General features: G+C 39.6%; 1 protein-coding gene across 7 annotated transcripts in view; it reads left to right on the top strand.

Annotated features, from left to right (window-relative positions):
- The first annotated feature begins 12 nt into the window (after positions 1-12).
- Positions 13-15,218, top strand: part of PPHLN1 (periphilin 1) — a 141,920-nt gene continuing 126,714 nt past the window's right edge. For 2 of the 7 annotated variants that reach the window (XM_081248635.1, XM_081248634.1), the window contains exons 1-2: positions 780-1,008; positions 14,317-14,408. In XM_081248635.1, coding sequence (XP_081104761.1) covers positions 969-1,008; positions 14,317-14,408 — 132 coding nt within the window. In that variant the 5' untranslated portion in view covers positions 780-968. Of the gene's footprint in view, positions 111-414; positions 569-775; positions 1,009-14,316; positions 14,409-15,218 lie in introns of those variants that run through there. The other 5 variants (XM_081248640.1, XM_081248636.1, XM_081248637.1 and 2 more) reach the window with 5 other exon arrangements.

The following is a 15,218-nucleotide window of genomic DNA, read 5'->3' as shown; positions in this document are numbered from 1 at the left end:
CTAGGGGCGGGCGCTTTGGTGACGTCTTTGCGCGCGCCGGAAGTGCCTCCCTGGGAGCGCTGCGCGAGTGGACGACTACGTTTACGGGGTCTCCCGGCGGCCCAGAGTCGGTGAGCGCGTTTTACCTTTCCGAGAGGTGGACGGGGATGGGCACGGGCTGCTACACCGGGGAGAGGGGAGCGCACGGGCGGGCGGGCCTTTCCGCGGCGGAACCTGGAGTCTCCCGCTGCATTTGAATCGTGCCCGATTCTGCGCCTGCGGTTGAGGGTGGAGAGACGCAGCGGAGTTTGGAATAAAGTGTTGAGTCTGTTGATACAGGTTCGCTTCTCTTTAGCATCGTAATATGCAAAAAGAGGACTGAACTAGGTGACTTAAATGAGCCGAGGTCAGTTAGTAAGTCGGTAAATTTACTGAATGTGTTCGACATACCCAGTTCGGTTATAGGCACTTCAGGAGCTACAAAAAAGTGTAAAAGCGGCCCTTTTCTGGAGGATATCTCAGTCTCGTTGGGGAGACAAGGTCAACCTGGGGAGACTTGGATTCACAGAATGACTCATCCTGAATATTGGTATGGACACATGTTAACTTTCTTGGCACCTTTTTTCTTCCTGTAAATCTGTAATGGGCACACACTGCTTTTTCCCCAAGTGGCTGTAAACAGGCCCATCATTCCGACAGAAAAACCAGAAAATAATGCAAGGTAGTTTATACTTAACTTCTACCCACCAGCACACACAGACCAGGCCTCTAACCACTCCCTGGGAGCCTGCGTGCCAGCAGCCTGGAACTCAGAGCCTCTCCTGGAGCCCGCACAATCAATCCAGACTGAAGCCGATGTCTTCTAGAGAGACGGAAGTGCAATCCAGCCAGGGCGCAGCAGAATTTTGAGAGGCCCGAATGCCTCCGCGTCTACCAGGGGACCATTGGGACTAATTCTCTTGGCAAACTTGTGGCCAGCCAAAACTGCCATGCTTCACATCCCTGTTATCCTTGGTTACCGTCCAAGATGTAAGCCCCTTTGGTCTTCTATGCTACACCCCCATCCCCGTGCTGCTTTGTGCTCGCTCCCTCTGCCTTGATTTAGGCTTTCACTGCTTCTCCCTACTTTTCTTCCACATTTCACCCCCCAACACAACAACTGTGCTCTCTGAAACCTTTCTTCCTTGCTTAACAAACTTTTACTTATTCAGCCTCTTTATGGAAATTTTCTTACGTCTCCTGACCCTAACTAACACTTGTTTTTTCCCTCCAGCCCTTTCAATTGAGCCCTTTCTTTTGACACCTGCGTTTGTGGGTGGGTCATGGCTCTAGCCATATGGAACTGATTTCACTTTCTTAATGCTTTTTTCTTCAGGCAGCGTCTTTGCAAAAGTTCATTGATTTTCCTGATTCCTACCCTACCTTTTTCTGGATAATTCCTATACCTGCTAAAGATCTCAGTTTAGTCAATTTCTCTGAGGGGTGTTCCCTGATTTCCCATAGACAGAATTAGGTACCCTTGCTGTGTGCTAAGTGCCCTCTACTTTTCTTTTAGTAGCACTTATAGGATGTATCCTGATTGCTTATCTCTTTGTCTTTGCTACTAAGCTAGGCTTTTGGGGAGGGACTGTATTTGTCTTGTTTACTTTTGTAACTCCAGTGCCTAATAGGCAGTCAAGTATTTCTTGAATCATTGCAGTTGCTGCAGATACAGCCTCAGAAGTGAGGCGGTTGATGTCATCTCCTGACTTTAAAATGTAAAAATCTTTCAAAAGACGTCAGCTGCTACTCAGCTACAGCTGATTGTGGCTGTGTGACTGTGATCCCAGTGTTGCCAGAGTGTCCAGTTTTTTCAAGGAAAGTTGGAAATATAGTTTCTTAAAGGGTTATCTTCCAGTTTTTAAGTGTGGTCAATGGACTAAATTTTTATTAAAAAAAAAGAAACCTGGGCCAAACATAAGTCACACATGGCTTCGCAGTCATTGGTATGGAATCTTTCGTAAGTGTTGTAGGGTTCAGAAATGGGCTTTCTGGAGAATAATAGATTTTGAACTGGGCCTCTATGGATGTTTGGAAGTTGAGTGAGAGAACGGAAAGAGGTATTCCCAATTGGGAAATAAGACAATTCCAGGGTAGTGTTTGTTACTTTGTGACACAGTGAGGAGGAAGGCATAAATGATCCTTTCCGAGAGAACAGAAGTTTAGGTGAGATGGTAGAAGGGGGCACGTAAAGGGCAGAGATGTTTGGATTTGTTACAGTTAATTCATAAGAAACTATTTGGGTTCTTGATCAGGGAAACTTCAGATATGAATGACATATTAGCAAAGTTAATTGAGTATCCTTTTTTTTTTTTTTTTTTGCTGTTCGCGGGCCTCTCACTGCTGTGGCCTCTCCCGTTGCGGAGCACAGGCTCCGGACGCGCAGGCTCAGCGGCCATGGCTCACGGGCCCAGCCACTCCGCGGCATGTGGGATCCTCCCGGACCGGGGCATGAACCCATGTCCCCTGCATCGGCAGGCGGACTCTCAACCACTGCGCCACCAGGGAAGCCCTGAGTATCCTTTTTTAAGGGTGAAATGGAGGATAAAAGACTGGAAGGAGGCTGACCACTAAAGACTGTAAACTCCATCCAGATGTGAAATGAGATGTAGATTTGAAAATATTACACATAAACTTTGCCTATTTGAGTAATTTCTGTTACTTGATCACTTATGATGAACAATCAAGAATCTACTAAGTATTTAATACTTACATAAAAGAAGTTTCGTTAAAGCAGTGAAAAGTCAAGTAACTTGTGAAACTGCTAAAGAATGCAGTACTTTAACAGTACTAAGTTCTGTTGTTCATTATGAAGCAATCAGTGATCTCCTTTCCTCTAGCCTCTTCACCTTCAGTCCTTCCTGTATACTGCCAGGTTAATGTCATTTGGAATGACATTTTTTCCCCTCACCTTATTTCTAGGTTTAAAAGTCTACAGGGAGCTCCTCCTCTAGTTTTTCGCTTTTTTTTTTTTAGAATTTAGTTGACATGTATCTTTATTTTTTTAAATTTATTTATTTTTGGCTGCGTTGGGTCTTCGTTGTTGCGTGGGCTTTCTCTAGTTGCAGTGAGCGGGGGCTACTCTTTGTTGTGGTGCGCAGGCTTCTCATTGTGGTGGCTTCTCTTGTTGCAGAGCACGGGCTTTAGGCACACGGGTTTCAGTAGTTGCAGCATGCAAGCTCAGTAGTTGTGGCACACGGGCTTAGTTGCTCCGCGGCATGTAGGATCTTCCCGGACCAGGGCTCGAACCCTTGTCTCCTGCATTGGCAGGAGGATTCTTAACCACTGCGCCACCAGGCAATTCCCTGTTTTTTTGCTTTGTTGTGCCATTCAATGCCCTTGAATTTTGTTTTCTCTGTCCTTGCCTGTTTGCTTTGTGAAGCAAGGTGATATGGTGGAAAGGGCTTGGTTTTTTAAAGTTATACAGGCCTGAGTCTGATTCCAGGCTCTATATGCCTCTGAGATTTAAGCTTTTCAGAGCCTCTGTGGTTTTTTTTCTGGAATGGTAGGGATAATATCTTCTTCAGGGGAGGAAATGAAAGCTTGTTGAATACTTATGCAGGCTCATTTCCCACTCCTTTGCAATGCCAATCTTCTGCCCTGGCCCTTTGTATCTTTCTCATGGACGTTTTATCTTCCCCAATTCCTTTCTGTTTTCTTGGATTCTACCATTGACTGTTGTTCATGCCCATTCAAGCACTCTCTCAAGATTATATTTAAATTTTCTTGGCTTTTTTTTAAGTATCATTGCCTGCATTTATCTCTCCCTGGGCACTGAACAGTGATTAATTCCTGTGGATTCTTTATTTTGACCATTTTAATTGACATCTAATGTTATTTTATTTATTTATTTTTTTGCGGTACGCGGGCCTCTCACTGTTGTGGCCTCTCCCGTTGCGGGGCACAGGCTCTGGATGCGCAGGCTCAGCGGCCATGGCTCACGGGCCCAGCCGCTCCGTGGCACGTGGGATCTTCCCGGACCGGGGCACGAACCCGTGTCCCCTGCATCGGCAGGCGGACTCTCAACCACTGCGCCACCAGGGAAGCCCCCAATGTTATTTTTTTCTTCACAGACTTTAACTATATTCTAAAATTCATTTTTGTTTTAGATGTCTGGAATTTTAAACATTTCCAAGTAGAAGTAGTAGTATGTAATTTTTAGGTTCAAGTCGACACTTAAAAACTTCTTGTTTTAATTTAGGATATCAGAAATACGTTTACCTTGCTTTAACATCAATGGATCTCATCCCAAGATAAGTTTAAGATTAAAAAAAAAAATGTCCCAGGCAACTGTATAGGGATTTCAGAGAACAAGACCTAGGCATTAGTTTTATTTATTTATTTATTTATTTATTTATTTATTTTTTGCGGTATGCGGGCCTCTCACTGTTGTGGCCTCTCCCATTGCGGAGCGCAGGCTCAGCGGCCATGGCTCACAGGCCTAGCCGCTCCGCAGCATGTGGGATCTTCCCGGACCAGGGCCCGAATCTGTATCCCCTGCATCGGCAGGCAGACTCTCAACCACTGCGCCACCAGGGAAGCCCGGCATTAGTATTTTTTTTAAAGCTCTTTAGATGATTCTAATGTGCAGACAGGGTTGAGAATCACTGCTTTAGGTGCTAGAGCTAAAGGATTCTCAATGGTACCTTTTGCTCAAAAATCAAGTGGCATCAGTGTCATGAGAAGTGTGATAGGAGCCATAATCTAATAGTGCTCGTTGGAAGTTTTCTGAGTAACCAAAAGGTACAAACTATTATTTAGGTTCTTCAGAATGGCTCATGTAGTGGTCATATGAATAATATATTTATTTGATCAATATTTAATAAGTACCTTTACTGTGCTAAGCAACAGGAGTATGAAAGGTACACATTGATTACCTTTGCAGTGGTGTTTAGATTGGGAGGGAGGAGAGGAAGGAAAGTAAATTGAATGTAATGTTATATAGCACTAGTATAGCAGGGCGCTTTAAGGGGCCCAAAGGTGGAACACTTTATTCTTTCTGGAGAACATAAGAAAAGTTTACATTTGAGCTGAATCCTGAAGGAAGAGTAGAGGGTGAAGGCAAATAAGTAGAAGAAAGATATTCTAGGCAGGAGAAAAGCATGCCATGATATGGTGGTGAGAAATAGTGGCACACTTGCAGAACAAGATGTAGTTTGTTATGTCTGGAGGTTCTGGAGGCTGTTGGGGAATTGGTAGGAGGTGAAGCTGGAATGGTAGGAGCAAGGTCATAAATAAGCTTTTTCAAGTTTAGGCTGAGGCTTCATTCTTTAGGATATGGGGAATAACTGAGAGATTTTTAAATCAGGTGTCTTATCAGAATGAACACTCTGGCTACAGTTTGCTGAGTGGAAGAGGTGACATCAGAAGCAAGGAAACCAGTGTTTTACTGTTAGGGAGTCCAATGGCTAGATTAAGAGCATATGAACAAAGACAGTGGTAGCTGGGTTAGGGAAGTGGAGATACGTGTACCTTATATATTGAGGTGGTAGATATACCTGGATTTAGTTACTTAGATATGAAAAGTTTGGGGTCTTGTGTGACTCAGGTTTCTGATTTGGGCCTTTGGGTATCTGATATAGTGTCATTGACCAAAATGGGGAAGACAGGAGATAAAGCAGTTTTCTGAGAAGTGTGAAGAGCTGTTCTGGCATATTGAGTTGGAGGTGCTGTGAGATATCCTATTGAAAGGAAGTGGAGATGTGGGAATCATTTATCCAGAGGGGGCATGTTACCAGCTTTAATAGGTTTACTCCATGAATACTGAGCACATACATTGTGCAAATTATTCTAGGTGCTTAATATTAATCAGTGAACAATGTAGAGATCCCTGCTTTCATATAGTTCACATTCCTAGTAGCAAGGGACCAATAATATACATCAAAGTTATATAGTATCTTAGATGATTAGTGCTGTGAAAAAAATAGCAAGATTAAGGGGATCTGCTAGAAAAATGACATTAAGAAGACATTGGAGGTGACATTGAAGGGTTAACCATGCAGATACCTGGAGAAAAGCATCCTGGGTGGGCAATTGCCAGTGTGAAGGCCTGTGGCTCATCTAAAGCATGAGGTCAAAAGTGACCTAATTGCTAACCATGGTTTGCTATCAAAATAGTTACTGAATGAATATAAAGAGTGAAAGGAATGCATTTGGGAAGGAGGGAAAGCTATTTATCCTGAGTGTATTTAATACTGGAAGCTGGCTAGAGCAATGTGCAGAGTTTCTCTGTAGTCTAAGCTGCTACTATAACCTTTTAGATAAAATGAAAAACGGATCTTTCTCTGTTGCCTTGCCTGTGGATTCAAAGCGTGAACAGTTTGACAGAAGGATATTGCCTGTGACTTTCCAGTTTCTCAATTTCCAGGCTACTCTTACCGAGAATTCAAGTCCTCCCTGTCATCTTCGCCCTCAATTGAAGCTAACATGACAGTGGTTGGGTAGCTCAATGGAATGCTCTAAGAAAGCTTATTTCTTCCTGGACATAAATATACCATGATGGTATATTAAATGTACTCTATTGAATATGGCATAAGAGAATAAGATTTTTATAATCTACGACCAGTTATTAGCAAACTTCTAAATGAAGCCTACATTCCCCACAGTGAATTCTAATTCTGTTCTCTGCTTAATTGTCATGTAGAGGGGTCCTTCCATTTTTCAGTTGTATTCAGTTTTCATACGGTGTTGGATCAGAGAACTTTACTGGAGCACTTCTGATACTCCCCTAATGGGAGGAGATTAGTGAAGTGATAACAGGGTAAGTAACATGATCACTTCACTGGGAGTCAGAGCACCTTAGTTTAAATTTAGCTGACTGGCTTCAGTTGCAGAACGGGTCAATAGCCTAAATCTGGATAATGTCATAAACATGGGCCGCTAATCAGAAGGTTGCTGTACTCATCAGTTATTTTATTTATTTATTTATTATTTATTTATTTATTTATTTATTTATTTAACATCTTTTTTGGAGTATAATTGCTTTACAATGTTGTGTTAGTTTCTACTTTATAACAAAGTGAATCAGTTATACATATACATATGTTCCCATATCTCTTCCCTCTTGTGTCTCCCTCCCTCCCACCCTCCCTATCCCACCCCTCTAGGTGGTCACAAAGCATCGAGCTGATCTCCCTGTGCTATGCGGCTGCTTCCCACTAGCTATCTATTTTACATTTGGTAGTGTATATATGTCCATGCCACTTTCTCACTTTGTCACAGGTTACCCTTCCCCCTCCCCGTATCCTCAAGTCCATTCTCTAGTAGGTCTGTGTCTTTATTCCCGTCTTACCCCTAGGTTCTTCATGACATTTTCTTTCTTTCTTAGATTCCATATATATGTGTTAGCATACGGTATTTGTCTTTCTCTTTCTGACTTACTTCACTCTGTATGACAGACTCTAGGTCCATCCACCTCACTACAAATAACTCAATTTGGTTTCTTTTTATGGCTGAGTAATATTCCATTGTATATATGTGCCACATCTTCTTTATCCATTCATCCGATGTTAGACACTTAGGTTGCTTCCCTGTCCTGGCTATTGTAAATAGAGCTGCAATGAACATTTTGGTACATGTCTCTTTTGGAATTATGGTTTTCTCAGGGTATATGCCTAGTAGTGGGATTGCTGGGTCATATGGTAGTTCTATTTGCAGTTTTTTAAGGAACCTCCATACTGTTCTCCATAGTGGCTGTACCAATTCACATTCCCACCAGCAGTGCAAGAGTGTTCCCTTTTCTCCACACCCTCTCCAGCATTTATTGTTTCTATATTTTTTGATGATGGCCATTCTCATCAGTTATTTTAAAATCCTTTGAAAGTTACAAAAAGGATTCTTTGAATTCAAGGTGATATTAGCATATTCTTCCCTTATTATCCTATAGTACCTTCGTTATATCCTCCTGCTCTAATACTTTTTCCCTTTTCTGTTGTTTTAATTAAAGATCTGGCTTAAAGCCAATCTTCTTTACAGCCCAGTGTTCTTTCTTTTGTATGTAATCATCAAACTGTGTCTTCTGTTTTGTTTTACTAACAGTACAGGGCTGCATATGGAATCGTCTATTTATGTTACTGCCTTCCCCAATTATATAGGCTTCTTTTTTTAAAATTTTTATTGGAGTATAGTTGCTTTACAATGCTGTGTTAGTTTCTACTATACAGCAAAGTGAATCAGCTATACGTATACATATATCCCCTCCTTTTTGGATTTCCTTCCCATTTAGGTCACCACAGAGCATTGAATAGAGTTCCCTGTGCTATACAGTAGGTTCCCATTAGTTATCTATTTAATACATAGTATCAGTAGTGTATATATTTCAATCCCAATCTCCCAATTCATCTCACACCCCCCTTCCCCCTTGGTAGTCTAGGTTTCTTTTTTTTTTTTGCGATACGCGGGCCTCTCACTGTTGTGGCCTCTCCCATTGCGGGGCACAGGCTTCGGACGCGCAGGCTTAGCGGCCATGGTTCACGGGCCCAGCCTCTCCGCGGCATGTGGGATCTTCCCGGACCGGGGCACGAACCCGTATCCCCTGCATCGGCAGGAGGATTCTCAACCACTGCGCCACCAGGGAAGCCCTAGGTTTCTTAAGGATAAAAGAAGTTTAATAATTTGGCATGGGCCTCACCAGTGGTGTTTGATTTTTTGCGGTGTTTTCTACTAGTAGGTGCTAATTATTTTGCTATACCAGCTCTATTTAATTTCACCATTACATTGTGTTCTACTATTTTTATGTTCTTATTCTGAAAATACACAGTAATTTGGATAAAATAAAGCATTATATTCTGATATTGCTGTTTTGTAAAAGCAATAGGTATGGTAAGAGTACATTTAAAAACTGAATACCTGCAGATTCTGTAAAGATATTAATATTTCAGTATACTCACTGGTAAGAGGTAACTTAAAAATGAAATAATTGATTATAAGAGATTACTTTATAGCCTAATATTTCTATTTAATCATTGTAATATAGACATGTAAGCAATTTACTTGTTATTTGTAAAGCAAACTAACTTCCTTTTATAAAATTATTCCTATATTTACAGTAATTAAAGTTTTAAATTAAGATCTTTAAAAATTGTCAACTTTTTAAGGTAAAGAAAATTTACCTTATTTACTAAAGATTTTGCTTGAAACTGTGATTTCTGTAACTCCAGGTAAGGTGAATACTCCATTGGGGCATCATCAGGTATGAAGTCAAATATGCAAAGTTGTCATAGGATTAACTATAGGAATTGAAATTTTGGTAACAGTAGTGTAATATCTTGCTGTTTTGTGGATGCTCTCTGTTTCTAGTAGAAATTAAGTTCAAAATACAGATTGATGCCTTACAGAAGTGATTGTTACATTCAGCAAAGTCAGCTGGGAGTTTGATGCCAGATAAACTCACGTTAAAAAATTTTTTTTTAATTGTGGTAAACTATACATAAAATTTTCCTTTTTAACCATTTAAGCATACAGTTCAATGGTGTTAAGTATTTACATTCACACTGTTGTGCAACCATCACCACCACCCAGTGCTTTTCATCTTCCCAAACTGAAACAACATACCTATTAAACAATGACTCCCCATCAGATAAATTTGCTTTTATTTAGGTTTTTTTCTCTGTCTCTGGATTTTAACTCTGATTCATTTGCTTACATTTAGCTCTTCCACAACTGAATTTAATTGGTCTCTTGTCTCTTGATGATGTATATTCTAGACAGTGCTATTTTGACTTTCTGTATGATTATGTTTCTGTTTTTTGCCTTGTTCTAGTTGCTTTGTTTCCAATTGCTAGGTTTTCATCAAAATTAAATACTTTTACTTTCTTTGCTGCTTTTTTTTTAGCTTCTGTAAGCTGTGGATTTATTAATTAAAGTAGAAATACTGTGAGGTAATTGCAAATAAGATTTTTGTTATTTGTCTTCCAAACTGCCAAGCAGAAAAAGGCAACGAGATCAGGAGTGACCTATAAATTTAAGTCTTATAAAAAAAAAACTATAGGGCTTCCCTGGTGGCGCAGTGGTTGAGAGTCCGCCTGCCGATGCAGGGGACACGGGTTCGTGCCCCGGTCTGGGAAGATCCCACATGCCGCAGAGCGGCTAGGCCCGTGAGCCATGGCTGCTGAGCCTGCGCGTCCGGAGCCTGTGCTCTGCAAGGGGAGAGGCCACAACAGTGAGAGGCCCGCCTACCGCAAAAAAAAAAAAAAAAAAAAAAAAAAAAAAACTATAAATACAGTCTTATTTCTGCACTCAGCTAGTGAGGCACTTCTCAAAATTTCTATAAAGCAATTAGGTGACCCTAGTCTTCCTAGTAGACCCACTCCTCTATCCTTTGAATTTCATGTAAAGTGGTAGGTAGGGCTACAGCCTTGAGTAGATTTGAAGTCACTTTTTTTAAAATGTAAGAATAGTTGACATATTTGGAATTTCCATCGTTAATCGTACATGCCCTTTTTAAAAAAAATTTTACCTAAGCCTGCTCAGTGTAGTTTGTATATTTTAAGAGAAAGTCATTAAAAGTTCTCCATCAAACTTATACCTAATAAGTTTGGTGTTCTTTGATGAGTCAATGATTACTGGCTTGATATTGGGATTACTTTTGAACATGGGACCATTTATTGCCAATATAAAACTGTAGGGTTTTCCAGACTGAGGATGCCAGATTTTCTTTCAATATGTGAGGTATTTTAAAGCTAGTGTTTTTAATATTCTAGGTAAAAATGACTTAAACATCTAGTGCAGTCCTTTCAGAGAAGGGATAAGAGTTATGCCCTGTCCAGCTCTCAACTGGCTAAGTTAGGACTAGAAGTCTTCTTGATGTAATTTTGTTGTTCTTACGAAACTTAAGTGGCCTCTGGTGGTCAAAATAATATCTTCTATTTTCAAAGGTGTGTTTGAAGGGAGTCTTGCTTATTAAGGCGCATAATTTTTTATTTTGAGAGTTTTATTTATACAAATAATGAAGATTTAGTTATTTTTCTCCATTCGTACATACAGACACAAATCCTTATGTCTGTATTTTCCCGCCCACCTACAGGAGATTGTTGAAAACTTTAAATTTGATTCCTGAAAAGACTCAAGTAAGTAGTATAGTAATTATGCATACATTCTTTGTGGGCAGCCAGTAGATTTCAGTATTTTATTGCTGTATCTAGTTAAGAAACTATATAGGATTTCTTTAGAATTCTTGGAGTTTATTTTTGTTTCTCATTAATTACAAAATCTTACTTTTCCTTATGTTCTCCTTTAGTTCATTAATTTATAGTCATAATTTTTGCCATCAATTGACACATTATGCTTATTGAATGATTTTCAGGACCTTTAAAAACAGTTTCTTATTTTTATAATAGATAATAAGATGTATAAAACATGCAGTGAAAATATTTACCCTCGTATATTCCAGCCACCCCATTTTTCCCAGACGCAGGCACGGTTATGTTCTCTTGCTTATGCTCCCAGAAGTGGTCTGTGCAAAAGCATATATGTATTCATATCTTGCCTTTTTACTTCCAGAGTGTCAGCATACTCTACATGTTAGACTGCCCTTTGCTCTTTTTTACCTAGCAGTGTATCTTGGCAATCTTTCTATATTGTTATATATGGGATTATTTTTCTTTGAAATGGTTTGCATAGAATTCCTTTATATGAATGTACAGCACTGTATTTAACCTGTACCATCCTGAGGGACATTTTAGGTTGCTTTCAGTCTTTGCCATGCACGTGTACAAGTATACGTAGAAGTGGAATTGCCAGGTCAAAGCATATGTGCATTTAACATTTTCAATAGATATTGTCAAATTGTTCCCAGTCTATTCCAAATTATACTTCCTCCATTAATTAGTAGTGTGGCTTTCCTTACTCTCATCAAAACAGTTTGCTTTCTTCAGAGTTTTGGGTACTCCATTATAGTTTTAGTTTTCATCTTCTTTATTTTGAAGAAAGGTGGGCATCTTTTCAAAAGATTGAGCCATTGTGTTTCCTTTTTTGTAAACTGTCTTCATATCATATGTCAATTTTTCTTTTGGGTTGTTGATTTTTTCCTGTGATTTGATTTCAGTTTGTTGCTGTTACTATTTCTGTGTACTGTATCTTAAGTAGTATAAAACTTAACTCATTCTTTAGACTGAAACCCTTTTACTGAAACCTGGATTCAGTAAAGGTAGGTGAGAAGAAGCAATGTTGACTATTTCTTTTCCATGTTGACTATTTCTTTTCCTTTTAAGCTTCCATCAGTTCTTCTACCTAAAAGACTGGTTACTTTGAAATAACACTGTTAATGATGTCTGATTGTAGAGTTAGAATTCAGGTTGATGTATGCATAATGTTAAAAGCTAATTTGTAATTTAAATTAACATTTCCCTAGGCATCTTTGGTTAGTTAGTTCATTTTATTTGGTCTGATTGTATTAGAAAATATTATAGGTTTGTTTGTACAGAGAAAATTAAGATTGATTTTACTATGATAGCATTAAAAAATATTGCTCTCATCTTCCAGTCTTTGTTTTTTCCTTAGCCTAAACTAACCTAAACTATTACAGTTCTATGCTGCCAAAATGGAGTGTCTATTTCTTTTTCTCCCACCTTAGTATTACATCAGAAAGAACCACCAAAAATCTCTTGACATATGGCTTCTCTGAAATATTATCTTCACTCATCTGTGGACTATGTATGTGCACTTGTTGCCTTATTTTCTATGTACTAAAAGGCCATAACTTGGTACCTGTTCCATTTTCACTTCTCGCTCATGATCATCCTTCTACACATCAGGATGGTTCACAGTTCTAACCTGCTCCATGATTACTTCACCCTCTCCCAGTTCTGCCCTGTTAACCATTTGTCATCTACTCCAGGGCTTGTCAAGCTATTCCCTGTGGGCCACCTGCCTGGTTTGGTAAATAAAATGTTTTGGGAACGCGGCCACACCCATACATTTATATATATTGCCTATGACTGCTGTCATTTATACTACCAGAATTGAGTAGTCGTGACAGACCTGTGATCTGCAGGGCCAAAAATATTTGTCTGGTCCGTTAAAAAAAAACATTTGCCAACCCCTCAATTACTGTATCACCATTTCATGTAAATGACCTTTGGGCTGTTTCCTGTACCCTATTCTCATCTTCTGTCTTATTTGCCTTGTTTACCTGTTCACAGATGCTCTTTCATCTGGACTCTGTAACGCACTGCGTTAGCCCTCTACCCAGAAAATGTCAGCTGTCCGTCAAAGTAGGAAGCCTCTCTCTGCATCCCAAATGGGAAAAATGCCGACAGAGCTTTTAATTTCAAATTTTATGAAGGTGCCTCTGCATTAAAATAAGATTATAATATTAAAAACAAAATCAAGAGTGGTTTGTCTCAGGGTTTGTTGAGTGTGTTTTGTGGTTTTTTTTTCCTATTTATTTATTTATTTTGGCTGCGTTGGGTCTTTGTTGCTGCGTGCGGGCTTTCTCTAGTTGTGTTGAGTGGGGCTACTCTTCGTTGTGGTGCGCGGCCTCATTGCGGTGGCTTCTCTTGTTGCGGAGCACAGGCTCTAGGTGCGTGGGCTTCAGTAGTTGTGGCATGTGGGCTCAGTAGTTGCAGCACGTGGGCCCTAGAGCGCAGGCTCAGTAGTTGCGGAGCTTGGGCTCTGGGGCACGCTGGCTTCAGTAGTTGTGGCTTGCGGGCTCTAGATCGCAGGCTTAGTAGTTGTGATGCATGGGCTTAGTTGCTCTGTGGTGTGTGGGATCTTCCCGGACCAGAGCTTGAACTCATGTCTCCTGCATTGGCAGGTGGATTCTCAACCACTGCGCCACCAGGGAAGTCCTGTTGAGTGTGTTTTTACAGGATTGTTTATTTAGTATTTTTTTCAGTTAAAACCACATCATTGGACTTAGAGAGACAGTAAGCTCCAAGGATGTAGAAAAGCTGAAACTACTGTTGTACACACCATCCAGCTTTGCTTATTAGCCTTTTACACTGTTCATTAAAATGAATCTTTTCTGATTTTTACTCTGTGAGAATGAAAAATCTGTGGTCTTATGGATCTTCCCACAGTTGATGAGAATAAGGTCTTTGAAGCTTTTAAATACACTTGGAAATAGAAGGAAGGTGGGGCTTTCTATTACATTTTTTTTAAAAGAAAATTTCAAATTGTTTTGAAGAATTGCCATAATCATTGTTTTTTCCTTTTGGTCACTTACATTTTTTTTCCCTTAAGTATCTCTGGAAAATATCTGTATTAGAATGTAATCATTTACTTTTTCCTTTTCTTCTTTACTATTTCATAGTAACATAAAACCCATTATTCTTTGATTTCTTTTTTTTTATTCTTTAGTGGCTTACAGAAGAGATGAAATGTGGTCTGAGGGACGATATGACTATGAAAGACCTCCAAGAGAAAGAGTACCTCCTCGAAGTCACCCCAGTGTAAGTTGTTCTTACCTGTAGAATAATTCAGAACCAAGTGTCCAAGTGAATTTTGCCTACCAAAAGCTAGTTGAAATGTACATAGATCAAGCTTATCTTTTAAAAGTCAAAAGTTTGAAAATGAAAGGCAACATTTTATTTATGTAGAAAATCTGTATTATATATTTCTTGCTTAAATTTCTAAAAGGGAGGATTTATACTTAATTTGTGAAGAAAATTTGAGGTTTGATAAAGCTCAGACCATCAGTTAACAAAGAAATATTTGAGCACCTGCTCCTACTATTATTGGCTGTCACCTGTTTTTCTGTATTCCTAAAAATGTTTGCAAATTGGATATGTGAAATTCTAAAGTAGGAGGAGGTAGGCAGTTTCTGCTTTGCTGTTCTACTGCTTGTCTCTTTGTTGCTCTGGGAATTGGTAATTTTGAACCAGTCCTTTTCTTTTCTAAAGGAGCTTGCTGTTTGCTTATTAGTATTCCCAGCACTGTGTTTAGTACCTGGCACATAGTAGGAGCTCACTGTTTATTAAATGTGTGTATGCTCTCTTTCTCTCCTCAGAATCCTCTATAGAGACCCAAGGGAGGGTTTGGGTAAGGTCAAGAAGCTGTCAATCTTATTAAACTTTTGCTTAGGCCCATTCTAAGCACCAAGGGATTGGGCTCATGGTGATGGTATATGGGTGTATTATGGATTCATTATATGCTATCAAAGGGCACAAATATTAGTTTATATGTTAGTTATTTTTTGTATATTTTGTAAGTAAATCCTACAACCCACTTAAGTGGGTGATATAATCTTCATGGTTGTCATT

This window comes from Mesoplodon bidens (genome assembly GCF_964165515.1).
Source record: "Mesoplodon bidens genome assembly, chromosome: 11".
In the NCBI taxonomy this organism is placed as follows: domain Eukaryota; kingdom Metazoa; phylum Chordata; class Mammalia; order Artiodactyla; family Ziphiidae; genus Mesoplodon; species Mesoplodon bidens.
Note: the sequence above shows the minus strand (reverse complement) of the source record. Positions and strands in the feature narration are given on the sequence as shown.